Raw genomic sequence first — 14,774 nt, 5'->3', positions numbered from 1 at the left:
ACAATTATTTTTAGGTAGGCATTTCTAACAAGAACAAATTGGGTTATCAGCCTGCTCAGCTTTGCCAGGAGCTGCTGGGCACAACCGTGGTTTGAGATGTAAGAAAGTTACAAAAGTACATTTATACCTTAAAAAACAACCAAACAACACATTCTCCTATTTTAATGAAGTCCTGCATTAATGCTTATTTGTACTTTCATCTAAGTCAGCACTACACATGTAGAACTTGAGAACATCTCCTGCATATCTGTCTCCAGGATTCCTTCCCCTACAGAACCATTTCATAAGGTAGGTATTGGATGTCTGAAGTTTCCAAAGTGCTTTGCAGACATATAATCATTTCTGCCTCTGTGACATAAGTAATACTAATATGGGAAACCAAGGCAGAAGCTTGCCTAAGGTCAGGCAAAGATCATTAAAAAATTGAGAGTAAAGCTTCTGCTCTTGGCTCAGACTTATGTATTCTCTGAGTAGATCACAGTATCTTTCAAAATAGCTTCCCTTCCTCCACCCTTAGAAATGTGTGCTCTGGCTTTTGTCAGTAGCAGCTTGCATCTGTAGCAAAAAAACAAACAAACAACCCAAGAAAAACCAGTGCAGCTGGAGACTGAAACATCTTTAGACAGCTGTACCCAGTTCCCAACAAGATTGCTGTGGTTTGATGGTATCCTGCTGTGAGACACACCCACCCACTGGGTAGCAGGTAAAGCAATCTGTGATCAGATAGCGAGATTGGAATGCTGCAGCCAGGGATGGAGCTGAGGGATGATCCACGGGGACCTTCAGCACTGCTGCAGTGGGCCAGGGTGAACACAGACATCTGTCAGCACTTGGGCCCTTCACACCTGAGAAAACTGGAAAGGCACTGGGCAGTTCTTGTCCAATAAGGACCAAAAAAATGATGCCGCTAAGAGGAGTCAGTGTGTGAAATTTCTCAAGTCACTGATTGCCGAGAGTATTTAGAGATAATCTCTTAATGCTTCTCCCCAGTAAACAACAGGACCCAGAGTGCCCTCCCCAGACCTCTGGCCTTTTATTATAGCCCACACAGAAAACTGATCTGAGAAAGCACTCGGAGTTAGTGGAGCAGACTCTGAACCAGTCTGAACCAGTTCAAATATCGCATATGGTTGTTTTGCTTCTGCAGACTTCCTTGTTAGTCCTTGGAGGCTGTGGCTGGCATTTACTTTGCAATAGCTCACGCTGTCAGACTGAAGGGGGAGGAGAAAGCCTCTCCCGAGCATGGCAGCAGCGCGGTGCAACCACAGTGCCAGCAGACGCTCCTGCCGCTCCACAGCCACTCCTTTGTAGGCACTGCCTCTGCCTTGATTTTTGGTTAGATTCGGCTCACTTTCATAAAGTCAATATCTGATCCTTTTGTTACAGCCCTGATGTTCTTTTATTACATTCAAATTATATCTAGCTTAGAAATGCAACACATTTGTTTCCAATTGCTTACAGAAGGCTTTTTGCAGGTGAGAGCCAGAGTTGTTTTCATGATCAAGAGAGAGGCAGCAAAGAAATAAAACCCCTGCTTTTGTTGGAGTTGCAAGTGCTCAAATACTTAATAGTGTTTAGTAACATTTGATGCTTGCAGCTTTTTAAGCTTTAGCACAAACTGCTCTAATATTCTGTTCATGGTGAGGTCTCAGAATTGTACTGTCATTATTCTCAACCATTTCCATTTATGAAAGAAGCAGAAAATTGAGCAAAAGGAGTTTTGGGGAAAACTGGAACAATGATTTTGATTACCTAGGAAGAAGAAAGGGGAGGTGATGGGAACATGACGTATGTCCTGTTTACAAGGAGGGCAATGGTCAACTTTTTCCATTTTAAGCAATCCATGTTAATTTGGCTAGGAAAGATTACTCAGATTAGAAAACTCATTTTGTTTACTCCCCTCAGTGTCTTATTTAGTAAGATTAAGTAATAAAGCATGTTAGTTCTTGCATAGGAGGTTAGATGAACTTCTGCCTGGCAAGATCACACTTGGCTGTGGCCAGAGGAGGAGGGTGGGTTTGATGGCTCCTTGCAGAGTCATTCCAGAGCTATAGATCTGGGGCTGCCTCCCTTGGCACAGAGTGCTGTGCTGTTAAATTCCTTTTTTTTTGTTTGTTTGGATTTTTTTTTAATCTCAAAACACTTTGAATTTTTCCACAGGTGAAAATGTAGAACAAATAAACAAGAAAGAGCAGCTGACAGACAGGAGAGAGAGAAAGCAGACATTGTTCATTCTGGAACCTGCATAAAGAAAGGTACCAGCTCACAGCTGAAACTGGTTCACACTGAGTTTAGGGAAGATGTTTAATGTCCCTCATTCCTAAAAATAGTGTGTATGTTCTCCTGTAAAATGTAGGGATGTGTTGTGATACATGTATGTGTACATACCAACAGACATCTAAGTGTAAACTATGTGAGGAAGTAGCTGCAAAGCTGTTAACTTACTTATAGTTTGGGTAGTTTAAAATCAAATCCTAGGAAATAATGTCATGTTTAATCTCTTAAAAGTGTAGCAAGAAGGGCAAACCCATTCCTAAGCAGTGGAAAGAGCAATTGAGTCTGCCTCTGACAGCTGCCACCTGGCATCCTATTAAACTTAACTCTGTGAAACTGCCAGGCATAAATCTTCCCTCATCCTGGAGAAAGCTAGAGATGAAAGAAAAAATTATGCTTAGAAGTCAGTTGTGGAAAAGACTTTGATCTTTACCATTAATGTGAAGATTTTTGCATTTCTTCCAGATTCCCCATTGTCCTTCTGTGGACTAGAAACTCAAATTTTTTGCTGGAACTTGGCTGGGTGTAAGGAGAAGTGCAAATTTATCTTGTTACATAGTAGGAGAGAGAGCTAGGAAGGTCTGAGATTTGTTTCCACAGAGATTACTGCAGTTCTTGGATCAGTATGTACAGAAGGAGGTGCTCTCTGTGCTAGGTGGCATGGAGGCATTAGTTAGTCTCATGAAATGAGCAAAAAACCATTAATTGTGCAGGTTGGCAGTCTGTCTGCAAAGTTTTGGACAGGCAATGCCTCTGGATGCATGTGTGGCCCTGCAGTTTCTGCTGAATGGAATTTGTCTCATAAAATCTGATGAAAAGCTATTACAAACAGGCAGCTTGATTGAATAGCCCTTATTAAAAATTCTTGCTGACTCCAGTTAGCCTTCCCTCTACAGAGAGTAACTGGAGAACATCAGGAATGCAGTAGCAGGGTGTCTGTGCAGAAAATGAGCATAATTGCACAAAGGCTGCATCTTAGCTGGTGATGTCAGTCAGGACTGGCACATACAGGTCTTTGGTTTCCTGTTTTGATATTTTTGCAACCATATTTTTTTTAAATCTGCCATTACTAAACTAAATTTTCTGTAGTGGTAAATCATGTTGTTAAAGCTTGATTCACACAAATGTGTGCTAAGACCTGTGGTTTCATACTTGGTGGTAGTGCTGCTTAATTGACGTGTTTCCTCATTATCCATCTATCATGCTGGTACATCTATGGTTTTGTGCTCCATTGTGGGCTGGATGCAGCAGGTGACCTGGCTGTAAAGGGCTTAAAATGTTCATGACCTGGTGAAAAAGGGGCCAAAGTTGGGTTGGATCAGGACCTTGAGCAGGTTTGTTACACAATAACCTGCAGCAGCCTGACAGAGAGCACTGCCAGGATGGAAACATCTGGGAGTGGAAGGGAAAGACCACTGCTGCAGCCAGCACTGCCTTGAAAAGTGATTCATCCAACACTGGAGCAGCTTCCTGGCATAAAAATACTTCTTATGTGTTCAGTGGTTTCCATGTGATTTCAAAGAACTTTAAAAGAAGGGAACTTCCCTGTCCTATTCTAAGAAGGAAGGTTTGATTGTACCTCATGTAACAAAAAGGAAGGGAAAGTGCAAAGAAGTGAGGCGGGCAGGTTGGCCAAGGTCAGGAAGAACTCTGTGGGAAAGCCAGAAATAGCACCTTGTGCTGCAGGCCTGTGCCTTGGCTACAAACCCATCAGTTGGCCCAGGCTGCCTCTGCAAGCTCATTGTTGAACAGGACCAGCATTCAGTGGCTTGTTTTTCACTGGTGTAAAATAGAAACCGTGCTGAGGACTCCAGATGCTGTGTACAGGCACTGGGGCTGCACTGTCTGAATCCCTTGGCATGTTGAGAAACAGAAGTATCTATTGTGAGCCGTGTGAAATGTCTGCAGAGAGGCTTTATCACAGAGGCTGGATGCCTGCAGTAGAACTACTCTAAACCATCTTTATGCTGTTTACTTTGGGTTTTCCTATAAGCAGGCACAGCTCTTAGAGTAAGCCCATGGAGTCAATGAAAAGTAATGGATTGGCAGAGGCGAGAATGTAAAAAACCCTTTAAGGTGGAGTTGCACAGCCTCCGTGGCAGTGTGTAGCCCTTACAACGTATCTGTAGAGCTAGGAGAACCCAAAGGGAGAGTAAGGGCAGCAGGATTTAGTCCTTCATGATAATTCCCTTGGGGAGAGAACAGTTTTGGGTCTCTGAAGATAAGCACTTTTCCTGCCACAGGCAGTTGTTCAAGCGTAGTTCCGTGTGGAAAGTCTCCTCTTCTGGTCTAAGACTTTTCCTGCGCCTGTAGGAGACAAGCCCAGAGACGCGGAGTTCCCCTCGAGCCAAACAGCTCCACGGCACCGAGCGCCCATCGCCGAGCTCGTTCCCGGGGCGAAGGAGCCTCTGCGGCAGCAGCTTCCCGCTGCCCCGAGCCCTGCCCCGAGCCCTGCCCCGCGGCAGCCGCCCCTTCCCCTGCTGGGGGCGGGCAGCGGCAGCGTTAGGACCCGGCGGCGGCTGCGGGGCGGGGGGGGGAAGCGCAGCCCGGCGCTTGTTTACCGGGAGGGGAGCGCCGGGGCAGGTCTCGCCGAGCGGAGCCGAGCTGCGCGGCCGGGCTGCCGGCGGCTCCTCGCCCTCCGCGCCGAGGATGCTGCCCGGGGGTCCGCGGTGGGCGCTGCTGCTGCTGGGCTCGCTGCTGCTGCTGCTGCTGCTGGGGGCCGCCCGCGGCGCCGAGGGTGAGTGAGTGAGTGCCGGCCCGGCTTTGTGGGGGACAAAGGCCGCTCTGGGGAGGGGGAACACCCCGGTGGGGAAGGCGGGGGCCGTGCTGGGGAGCTGCCCGGAGCGCGGGGGCTGCCCGGGCCGCCCGCAAGGCTCGGCTCGTCTCTCCGCAGAATGCGTCCGCGGTAACGGCGAGTCCTACCGCGGCAGGCGGCGAGTGGCCTCCGGCGGCGCCCCGTGCCTCAACTGGCGGATGGTGCGGAACGGCGCCGGTGCCGCGCTCCCGGCAGGTGGGTCCGGGGCCGGGGGGGGCTCTCGGGGCAGCGGAGGGTGCCGCGGCCGCGCTGACGGCCCGCTGCTCCCTAGCACTCGATGAGGACCACAACAGCTGCAGGAACCCGGACGGCGACGCCGCGCCCTGGTGCTACATCCAAGGCGCTACCGGGATCCCCGAGCGGCGATCCTGCGACATCGCCCAGTGCTCAGGTAAGAGCGGCCGCCGCCGGTCCCTGTCTCTTCCTGCCCTCCCTGGCCTGCCCCCTACCGCCGGGGCTGGGTTTGTCACCAGGGTGGGGTCCCCCGGCGAACAAACAACCCCGGGCTACGCCGGCACCTCCCTCGGAAACACCGCGTACCCAGAGCTCCCCCCCAGCCCCCGCCTGTGCGTGCACATCTGCCTCCCAGCTATGCCGTGCTCCGCCCCTCCAGCTTTGCCATTAGTGCCAGAAAAGGCCCGTGAAAAGCCCCCGCTCCCCCATAATTCGCTTATCACTATAGCGCTCTCCAGCTGTGTTGCAAAAGGCTGAGATCTGGACATCCAGGAGCTGCCGAGGTGTGGGTAGACTGTTGCTGTGGGGCATGTTATGGCTGACTAAAGAACCTTCCTGCTGTTAAAGAATTGCCAGTGGGAATTTGAGAACGGGGTGCACGGCAAGAATGTGGAAAAAATGAGAGCTAGAAGGGATGACAGTAAGAAATGGAAACACTGGATTCCTCCTGCATAGTGACAGTGAGAAACAGTTTGCTAAAAGAACTGTAGCCGAAGCCTGTTTTGGGGAGAGGAGGTGTCAGTGTTGACTGACATCAGAGCAACCACTGGGGATTTTTTCAACTGTTTACTACTTTCTGAGCCCTGCAAGATTTACTCGCACCACTGTCCCTTGAGACTGCTATCCTTGCATGTAAATACTTTTCCCACGCGCATACACCCTCCCCTTTTTTTCACTTTGCTCTTTTTTTTCCTGCTTTTCCCTAAAGATGAAGCAAAAACATGTTCTGCTGCCAAGATCCTTCCTCAAAACACTTGCAGCTTTAGGATCAGAAGAGTTACCTGACCTTTCAACCTTTTGCATGTTTAATAGGTTTCATATTTTTGCGTCTCAGAGCAGGCACCATTTCATGGTTCAACAATTCACTTTACTTCAGTTGCCGTGGCTGACCCTACTTGATGTTACTGTGCAGGACCCCTGATTTCCTGTCTCTGACTCCCTTCTGTACTTCCATTTCACATTGCACTGAGGACTCAAAATGGCTGCAGATAGACAATCCACATGGAGTTATTGCCTGCTGTGGGGGGAGATGCAGGTGGAGTGCATTTTCAGGTGTGGATGCATACTGTGAACAGCATTTCCAAAAAGGAGGGGGTTTCTGTAGAAAAGGTAGTAGATACCTACTTTACACTGTCACAGCTTCTACAGTGCTACAGCTTCCATTTAAACTATGTCATGAAAGAATGAGCTACCTTGAAAATCTTTCAATGCTGTTGATGAAAAAGAGCACTGATAAAAAACAGGGCTGGGAAGGAACCTGTATTCTTGGGTGCCATTTCTGGGCCTTGACAGAGGAAGGAATTGTCCTTAGTCAGTGGCTGTGCTGCCTGCTGTGACTTAGCCTGTCCAGTGGTGTCCCACCACTGCAAGGAGGGACCAGGGAAGAATATCCCCAGGTTGTTTTCACACCAGCTGGAGTCTCCTGTCAGACTTTCTTGTGTCTGGAGGATTGAGGCAGAAGAGGGATAAATAGGCTCCTGGGAGATTTGGGATGGAGATTCTCATAATCTTGTTCAGCATGATTGAAGCTGCAGCCTGTATATCGATCTATACACTAAATGAAGTCATTGTGCATCCTCTGGACCCATGCCCTGAACCTGGGTTTCAATCTGCTGTCTGACTTCTTTCATCTGTGGTGGTGCCTTGGACTCTTAGTTAAATAGGTTCATGTCAAAGGAAAGTGGGGGGAGGAATACATTTCTTGCCTACTTTGATAGGATTTATGTCAACAACTTAAGGGGGAACAAGTGTTTTCAGTGTTTTTCAGTGTGCTTTGAAGGCAGTTCAGTGATGCCAGTCTAGAGCTGTCCCACTCTCAAAACACACGTTGTTTTGAGGTACTCATAAGTGCTTGGTATGTTGTATATATATATATATATTTTTTTTTTTTTTTTTTTTTTTTTTCTCCTCTCAACAGATGCTGCAGCTAGCACAGCCCCAGTCCCTACAGCAGAAGTTGGTGCTTCCCAGGAGGAGGAGCAGGTGTTTGAACCAGCTGATACTTTGCCCTCCCGGAGCGAGGCAGCCGCGGTGCAGCCCGTCATTGGGATCAGTCAGAGAGTACAGATGAACTCCAGAGAAAAGAAGGACTTGGGGACCCTAGGTACAAAGCCAGGATCGTGGGATGGATCCATTCCTTTAATTGTAGCAGGACAGACCTGTTTTGAGGCTCTGAAAGCAGCATTATAGCAGGATCTGCCACCTCTTAATTTTGGCTCCTTTATTTCTCTTTTCACAGGTTATGTGCTGGGGCTGATCATGATGGTGATAATCATTGTCATCGGGGCTGGCATTGTCCTGGGATACATCTATAAGAGGTGAGTGGCTGTTCTTTGGTCAAAAGCTGGTGTACATAGAGCAGGAATTTCTGACACCTGTACACCCAACCAGATCCCAAGGAAATGGGACAGAAGTGTAGGTTTGATTATGGCACATTGAGCAAGTTTGTCACACTGAGGAAAGAACGACTGAAGAGTTAACTCTGTTCTTCTCCCCACTATTGTGATGTTCTATCTCACTTAGTTTCAAGTTCCCCTCTTTAATATTTGGGTTTTTGTGTGTGCATGTGTGCCTTGATGTGAATTTTTCAGATGTACTCAGGAGCAGGATTTTGTCAGAACTGGAAAGAGCAGATCCCAGGTACCCTCACAGGAAGTTTCTTTTGCTCAGAAAAAGAACAATTCTTCTAGCAGGCCACCTGTTCCCCTGATTTCTCTAGTCTATCTTTAGAAGAAAAACAATTGGCAATTTTTTTTTTGCTACTCATGCATTGTATCCTATGAAGCTGACCATCAGGTAGCACTTTTTATTTGGTCCAAGTTCATTTTAGCAAAGTTCCTGTATACTTTAAGGTCAGTTTTGATTGTGACTTCAGTTACTTTTTTTTGTCACTTCACTGTGTGGGACAGAAATGTTTCTGTAGCTCAGCAGTGTTTGAGGGTAGTGGCAGTAGCAAGCTGCTTACTTGTAAGAGAGAGGGCAGGATTAACAAATAGCAGTGATTGTCACTGCAGCAAGCAAAGGCCCAGGCTCCCTCCTCTGGGAGGGTTTGTTCTATGTTTTGGCTGTTTGACAACAGTCTGACACAACCAAGCAGAAGGAACCCTTTCCCAAGCTGGGACATGTCCTTATGTAAGTGTTTATAATAAATGCTGACAGAAAAAAAGCAGAGGGAGGAGTGTTACATAAGGGGCAAAACACAGAGTGCTGCTTGTCGAGGAATCTGATTTGAGGTGTCACTTCAGAGAATGCTGTCTTGTGTGCTGGCAGGAATGGCAGCCACTGCTGCATGTTTGGAGGCAGCTTTGAAAAGCAGCCAGAATGGCAACAGGAAACCCCAGCAGCTCTGCCTGCCTGAGATCACGAGCCTCAGGAGGAGCGAGTGGTGCCTGCCCCACCCCTCTCCTGTCCTCGGTGGGAGGAAGCAATAGATCAGTGCTGGGCTTTGTCCAAAGGAGCTTTGCTTCTCCAGTCACAGAGAGCTCACAGCAAGGATGTTCTGCACATTTACTGTCTCCTTCCTTGCCTTGATCTCAGAATTGCATGTGCAAGCTGGCAGGTTTGGGTAGTAGGTGTGGTGAGAAACCTTTAATGGGTTTAGTAGTTTTTGGTATACATAGCTCTTCTGGAGACAACATGCTGTTAATGCCAAATCCATTTTTAAAGCAAGGCAGTTCTTCCACAGCACGAATTACAGAGGTGTTCCTTCACTTAGCAACAGGCTGGAGACTGAGGTAGGTTTGAGGAGCTGGTTGTGGCATTAAGCTGTTATAGCTGCAGTGGCAGAAGGCAGGGCCAGCTCTGAAGTCAGCTTTAATACTTTCTGGACAGCTTAATTTGCTGCAACAAAAGGCAGAAGCTGTCACCACCTCCAGTATTTGTTCCAGATGAAGCAGGTTACAGAAGCTCTTTTCCACAGCAGTGGCCTCTGCACTGTCTCACTTTTCCCCTGGGCCTGCACCAGGCAGTGCTGTGGGACTGGAAAGGATAAGGAAACATATGGCAGCTCTGTGGTTTGAAGGAGGAGCTTGGCTGTACAGTCATTTATCAGCAGCAATGTCAGTGAATAAGCCACTTTGAGGGAGGGACAGACTTCACTTGGCTGCTTGTTTTTCAAAGATGCTCAGCTGTGGTCCTCTGCTTACAGTAGGGAATATTTCTGGCCCTTTGTATGCAGCTGAAACCACTTAAATCTTAAAGAGCAGAGTCCCTTCTTCTCCATCAGCTTTACTGAGACTCTCCCTCCAAGCAGCAGCACTCACCCCACGTGTACATTTTGGTTTTTGTTGTAATGCAGGGGGAAAGACCTGAAGGAGAAGCACGAGCAGAAGGTTTATGAGCGAGAGATGCAGCGCATCACGCTGCCCCTGTCGGCGTTCAGCAACCCCGCGTGCGAGCTGGTGGATGAGAACACCATCGTGGTGCAGCCCAGCCAGACACCCCTGGAGGACACCCGGGACGGCAGCGGCCCCCTCATGGGCCAGGCGGGGACTCCTGGGGCCTGAGCAGCTCAGGCAGGAGCGCTACAGGCTGAGCAAAGCCTCCAGCTTCCCACTGTGAGTGCAGGGGGTGCGTGTGTTCATTTCTGTTTTGTTTTCTTTTTGATGAACGCCGGATGAAGGTGATGCAGAAGAACAGAGCGACGAGCAATTCATCATCTGCTTGAGGGGCACCGTTCAGTGCATGACCAGCTGGGGACTGGTGTGGTGGACCCTGCTGCTTCTTCCCACCTGTCTCCATGGTGTGCCAAGGAGCTGGGGGGGATGATGGGCCAGGCTTAAAACTGGCCACAGATCCTGTAGCCTGGAGTGTGGTCGTGGCTTCCTCTTTCTATGTTCTTTTCCTATTTACGGTGTGCACTGTTACTTAAGTTTCAGCCTGGAACCTCAGGAGAGAACAGTACTGCAGGGACTGAGGGGAGCTTCATGTCAGATTTAGCTAGATAATTACACTCTGATTATAGTTCCTGCCTTTTTGCTTTAGTGGCTGAGAGCTGGAATCACTGTCCAGAATCCTGCTACTGGATCAGTTTTTCCAAGGAAGAGCTTATTTGAGGGATGTCTTTGGCCAGAAGCAGAATGTTTAGCCCCAGTGCTCTCCTCAAGCTCTTGACAAATCCAGGTCTTCCAGGGCTGAGGCCACTTCTCCATTCCCCTGTGGTGCTACATGCACAGCCACAGTTGTAGGTGTCCCGGGGGTCTGTCTGTGCCTCCTGCTCACTTACACAGATCAGGAAGGAAGGGTGAGTGGTAGATAGTTGTGGAGTGAAGAAAACAAACTGCCCTTCAGTTACTTACAGCAGGTTAAACACTGAGGATAGAGAACATCCTCTTTTGAACTCCCTACGCTTCCTCCAGAGCCAGTGCTGGACAGAGTGGCCAAGCTGTGGAGGTCACCCTGATCACAGTGCAGCAGTTCTGGCTCTAAGGGCAGAACAGGGCAGCTGTTTTGTAAGATACTGAAGTTCTGGTGTGGCTCCTGGCCCAGCCTCTGTCACATACTCAGCCTGTGCAGCAAGACTACTTACTTACAGAGCCTGGTCCTATTAGAGAGGTTTTGTAACAACTTTTATTAGCATTTCAGGGGGTTTGGAAGGGATGGTTGCTGCAGTGTCTCCCTAATGGCATCGAGGCAAGGCCAGTTCAGGGAAACATCTGTCCCCGCTTCAGGGGATTCAAGCCATTCAAGTAAGTTTTCCAGCCATCTGCTTTAGAGCTGTGGGCCTAACAGGGAACAGCACTTGGCAGCAGGGATTTTAGCGTTAAAGTTTGATTCAGAAAAGGGAAATATTTTATTTTTAAACGCCTTTGAATACCATTTCTTTGTAAAATGTTTTAAATACCTCATTATAAGAAGGTGCAGACTGCTACCTTGTATTAAAGCTTAAAAGAAGAATGCTCTGTAGACCTATGTGGACTGTGGCTCATCTGTGCATTCCTCCTGCCAGAGCAGCATCCTTTGCCATGTTTCAGACTTTGAATTGAGGAGAAGGGAAGATGCCACTTCAGTTTGCCAGGCCCAAAAGTAATCCCTACAAGCAGTGCCTGCATGCACCAGCACTGACAAGGGGCATGAAGCTTGTCTCCCTGCTCCAGCAGCTCCTCTTGGACTGGGACACTGTTCCTGAAAAGCAGCTGTGGGTGACTCAGCAGGCTGGCCCATGGGAACAGACTCTTGCTTACAGCCCCTTCCTGCACTGACCTGGCTCAATTCTGCTTTGGTGCTGCTCAGCAGCAGCTCCAGCCCTTGAGAAGTGCAGTGGAGACAGAGCACAGCAGGTTACAGGAGGTACTAACAGAGCCAGCATTTTTGTTCAGTTGTTGTCTTAACAAAAGGCCCCTGAACTACATATTTCAGAAGAAGATGTTTCCAAGAACAGGTTGTATTTTTATCCCTGGATTAGAAAAGGAAAATGGAGAGGCTCCATGATCTGCTGACTCCTGTCCACCCTTGAAACCAACCAACGAATGAACAGAACTTGTTCCCTTTCCCTCACTCCAGGTAAATAGTCCTAGAGAACTGTGATTCTGCAGTTCTGGGAATGTGGCAGAGTCCACAGACTCAAAAAAGGGTGTTCTGGATGGTACCTAACCTGGGCAGTTTTGGTGTTGCCATTTTGTGACTACAATAGAAACCCGAGAAAGTGACGGCTCCCGGCTTTACTGAACACAGAGACCACAAAATCAGCATACAGTTACTGCTCTTTAATTTAGTTAGAACGTGGAGCTGTGCAAATCACAGTTCATAAACCCCACCCACACATCACCCAGGACTCTCCCTTCAGGGGTCCCCTCACAAACCAGCCTGGGAGGGGGAATGAAAGGGCAAATCCTATTAACAATCCTGGATCCCCTGGACCCAGTTTAGAGAGGCTCCTGCCTGACTTTCAGCACAGGGAGTCCCTAGTGTTTCTAAAACACCACTACACAGACTAAAAACACCCCCCTTGCATACCTGATGTCAGGTGATGGTTGGTCCCATGTTATTTTATATAATACTTTAAACTCATGGGTAGGGGAGGAAACCAAAGTAACAGCAAAGATTTAACACCCATCCCCCACCATTCAATGCTGAAGGGAGGAGGAGGGGAAAAGGAGCACGCTAAAAATCCAGTTAAACCATGATGTTTGTGAGACTTAGAGCAGAACTTTTTGTTCAGTTCTGCCAACCACGTGAGCTACTGCAGCAGTAGCTTCCTTCCTTCCTTCTCCCACCAAGGGAGGAAGAAGAGAAGTACTGGAAGAAAATACAGCCCTACCCACCTCCCAATGACTCCAAGCCCTTTTTTCCCCCCCAGAGCAGGGAATGACCCTGAGGAAAATTTCTGTTTGGAGAATCAGCTCAGGTGCTGCAGCAGCAGCTGCAAGAAGGACCTTCAAAGGGAGCAACTTGCACAATCTGCAGGAAAGGATGAGGTAGTGGCAACTGAAGTATTAGTTCTCCAGCTGCCACTCCAGGGAGGATGGGACATTCTCCAGCATTTTCTATTCATGACAAGTCCATCCTTTAATTCACCTTGGGCAAGTCCCCTTTTGCCATTGTCCATGCCCAAGGTCTGAGCCACTTCAAACGTTTGGCTTTCTGACAAGCACCCTCTGCCACCATTCCTGTCACCTCACATCCACAGGCCAAGAGCTCAAGCACTCAGGAATGTCCACACCCAGTGCCTAGTGCAGAACTACACATTCAGGTTCAAATACTTTCACCTAGGTTAAGGTTTTGGGCAGGCAAACTCACTGCAGGCGCAGGGTCTGAAAATGCTCCAGTGGCTCATTTGCTGCCTGCCTCATCTGCCATCAGGAGGGGCAAGCAGAGCTCAGTCTTAGTGTTTCTAGGCAGTCTTAGTGTTTCTAGGCAGGCTTTTGGAGGTATTCAGAGACACAGAAGGAATAAAAGCCCACAAAACCAAAACAATTCATATGTGCTTCCCCAGAGACACGGTATTTTCAGGAGAGCTGCCCAATTCCTGGGGCTTTTTACTCCTTCCTCTGATGTGTGTCAGAGGCCAAAATCTCAGTGGGTTGTTCTGGGAAACACATGCAAATACATACATGTGCTGTCCTGGTGAGACATGTTGCTGCATGTCCAATTTCCCCAGCTTTCTGGGCAGGGCAGTCAGTGGGAGAAGCTGTTCCAGAAGTTGGTCCTTACCCAGGAGAGTCTCCTATAGCAATTCCCTCCCTGGCAGACAGGCCAGGGTGGCTTCACAGCTTGCAGCCAAGTTCTAAGGCACCACAGTAAAGAAGCCTGAAAAGGCCAGAGAAATATTTCTCAAGCCAGAAAAATAGTGTTCAGCGGCTTTCCTAGGTGCAGCTGGCAGGAAACAATCCTTTTTGCTTCTGAAACGTGCCAGGAATCCACAGTGAATCAGGATATCCAAGAGGAGGGAAGCTGGGTGGGGAGAGAGAGGCAGTGCAGCAGATGCACAGCGTGGTGCCCCGTTAATGCCCTGGAAGTGGCTGAAGTGCATCTCCCTCCCTGCTGCTCAGCCCAGCTCCAGTGAAGTGGTGCAGGCAGCAGGAGCAGCCTAGGTTGTGTTTTCAGGTAGCTTGTCACGGTTCAGTCCATACTGCACACTCACATTGTGGTCCAGCTCCTCCAGCTCAGATGGAAGGGGGATGGCAAGTTCTCCCAGGTACAGAGAGAGAGCTTCAAAGGAATCTTCCAGCTTGGAAAAAGGGGGCCTAGAAAGCAGCAGTGAGGAAACATGAGTAGGAAAGAGGAAGCAGAACAGCATCTGGAAAGGCTGAACTAGCTGTCCATCCAGGTCCCTGTACCATGTCATGAACAGGGCCAGGATTTCCTTCCCATTCAGCTTCCAAGGCTGCAAAGCCCTCATCTGTCTGGGCTACCCATTTTTATAGCCAGTCAGTGACCAAGGAGGTCTGGCTCTCTGGAACCCACTTGTCAGCAGCATTGTTCTGAAGCTACAAGTTTCATAACTGAAATCAAATGAAGTATTTACCTTACTGTCAAAGTCTGCCCCTGCTCTTTGTACCTGAGAAATCCTGAACAATCATTCCTTCTTTACTCTGTCTTGGAATTGTTTCAGACATCTCCACCATACAGCAGTCTCTCTCCCAAACTGTTGAGTCTGAAGCCTCTCACTCATGGAAGCCTTTGAGCATTGCCATAGATGGCTGGAGCTGCCCTCTGTGCAGAGCAGTCCTTCCACTATGGGATACAGACACATCCTGCAGGCTTCCAAAGAGTCCCCCAGACCCCAATCCTA

General features: G+C 48.6%; 2 protein-coding genes across 4 annotated transcripts in view; one reads left to right on the top strand and one right to left on the bottom strand.

Annotated features, from left to right (window-relative positions):
- Positions 1 to 4,542: 4,542 nt before the first annotated feature.
- Positions 4,543 to 11,446, top strand: PIK3IP1 (phosphoinositide-3-kinase interacting protein 1). The gene is made up of 6 exons (XM_054645955.2): positions 4,543 to 5,011; positions 5,168 to 5,284; positions 5,361 to 5,480; positions 7,461 to 7,646; positions 7,782 to 7,860; positions 9,840 to 11,446. Exons 1-6 carry the CDS (start codon positions 4,924 to 4,926, stop codon positions 10,045 to 10,047), a joined length of 798 nt encoding a protein of 265 aa, XP_054501930.2. The 5' UTR covers positions 4,543 to 4,923; the 3' UTR covers positions 10,048 to 11,446.
- Positions 11,447 to 12,231: 785 nt separating this feature from the next.
- Positions 12,232 to 14,774, bottom strand: part of LIMK2 (LIM domain kinase 2) — a 31,289-nt gene continuing 28,746 nt past the window's right edge. For all 3 annotated transcript variants that reach the window (XM_077188065.1, XM_077188066.1, XM_054645954.2), the window contains one exon: positions 12,232 to 14,226. In XM_077188065.1, the coding sequence (XP_077044180.1) occupies positions 14,070 to 14,226 (157 nt within the window). In that variant the 3' untranslated portion in view covers positions 12,232 to 14,069. The remainder of the gene's footprint in view (positions 14,227 to 14,774) is intronic.

This window comes from Agelaius phoeniceus, chromosome 18 (assembly GCF_051311805.1).
Source record: "Agelaius phoeniceus isolate bAgePho1 chromosome 18, bAgePho1.hap1, whole genome shotgun sequence".
NCBI classification, from domain to species: Eukaryota; Metazoa; Chordata; class Aves; order Passeriformes; family Icteridae; genus Agelaius; species Agelaius phoeniceus.
This window is presented reverse-complemented; position numbering and strand designations above follow the sequence as displayed.

Coding starts and splice junctions, on each gene's coding strand:
- PIK3IP1 (XM_054645955.2), top strand. CDS start 4,924: ATGCTGCCCGGGGGTCCGCGGTGGGCGCTGCTGCTGCTGGGCTCGCTG. Junction 5,012..5,167: donor GGCCGCCCGCGGCGCCGAGG/GTGAGTGAGTGA, acceptor GTCTCTCCGCAG/AATGCGTCCGCGGTAACGGC. Junction 5,285..5,360: donor CGGTGCCGCGCTCCCGGCAG/GTGGGTCCGGGG, acceptor GCTGCTCCCTAG/CACTCGATGAGGACCACAAC.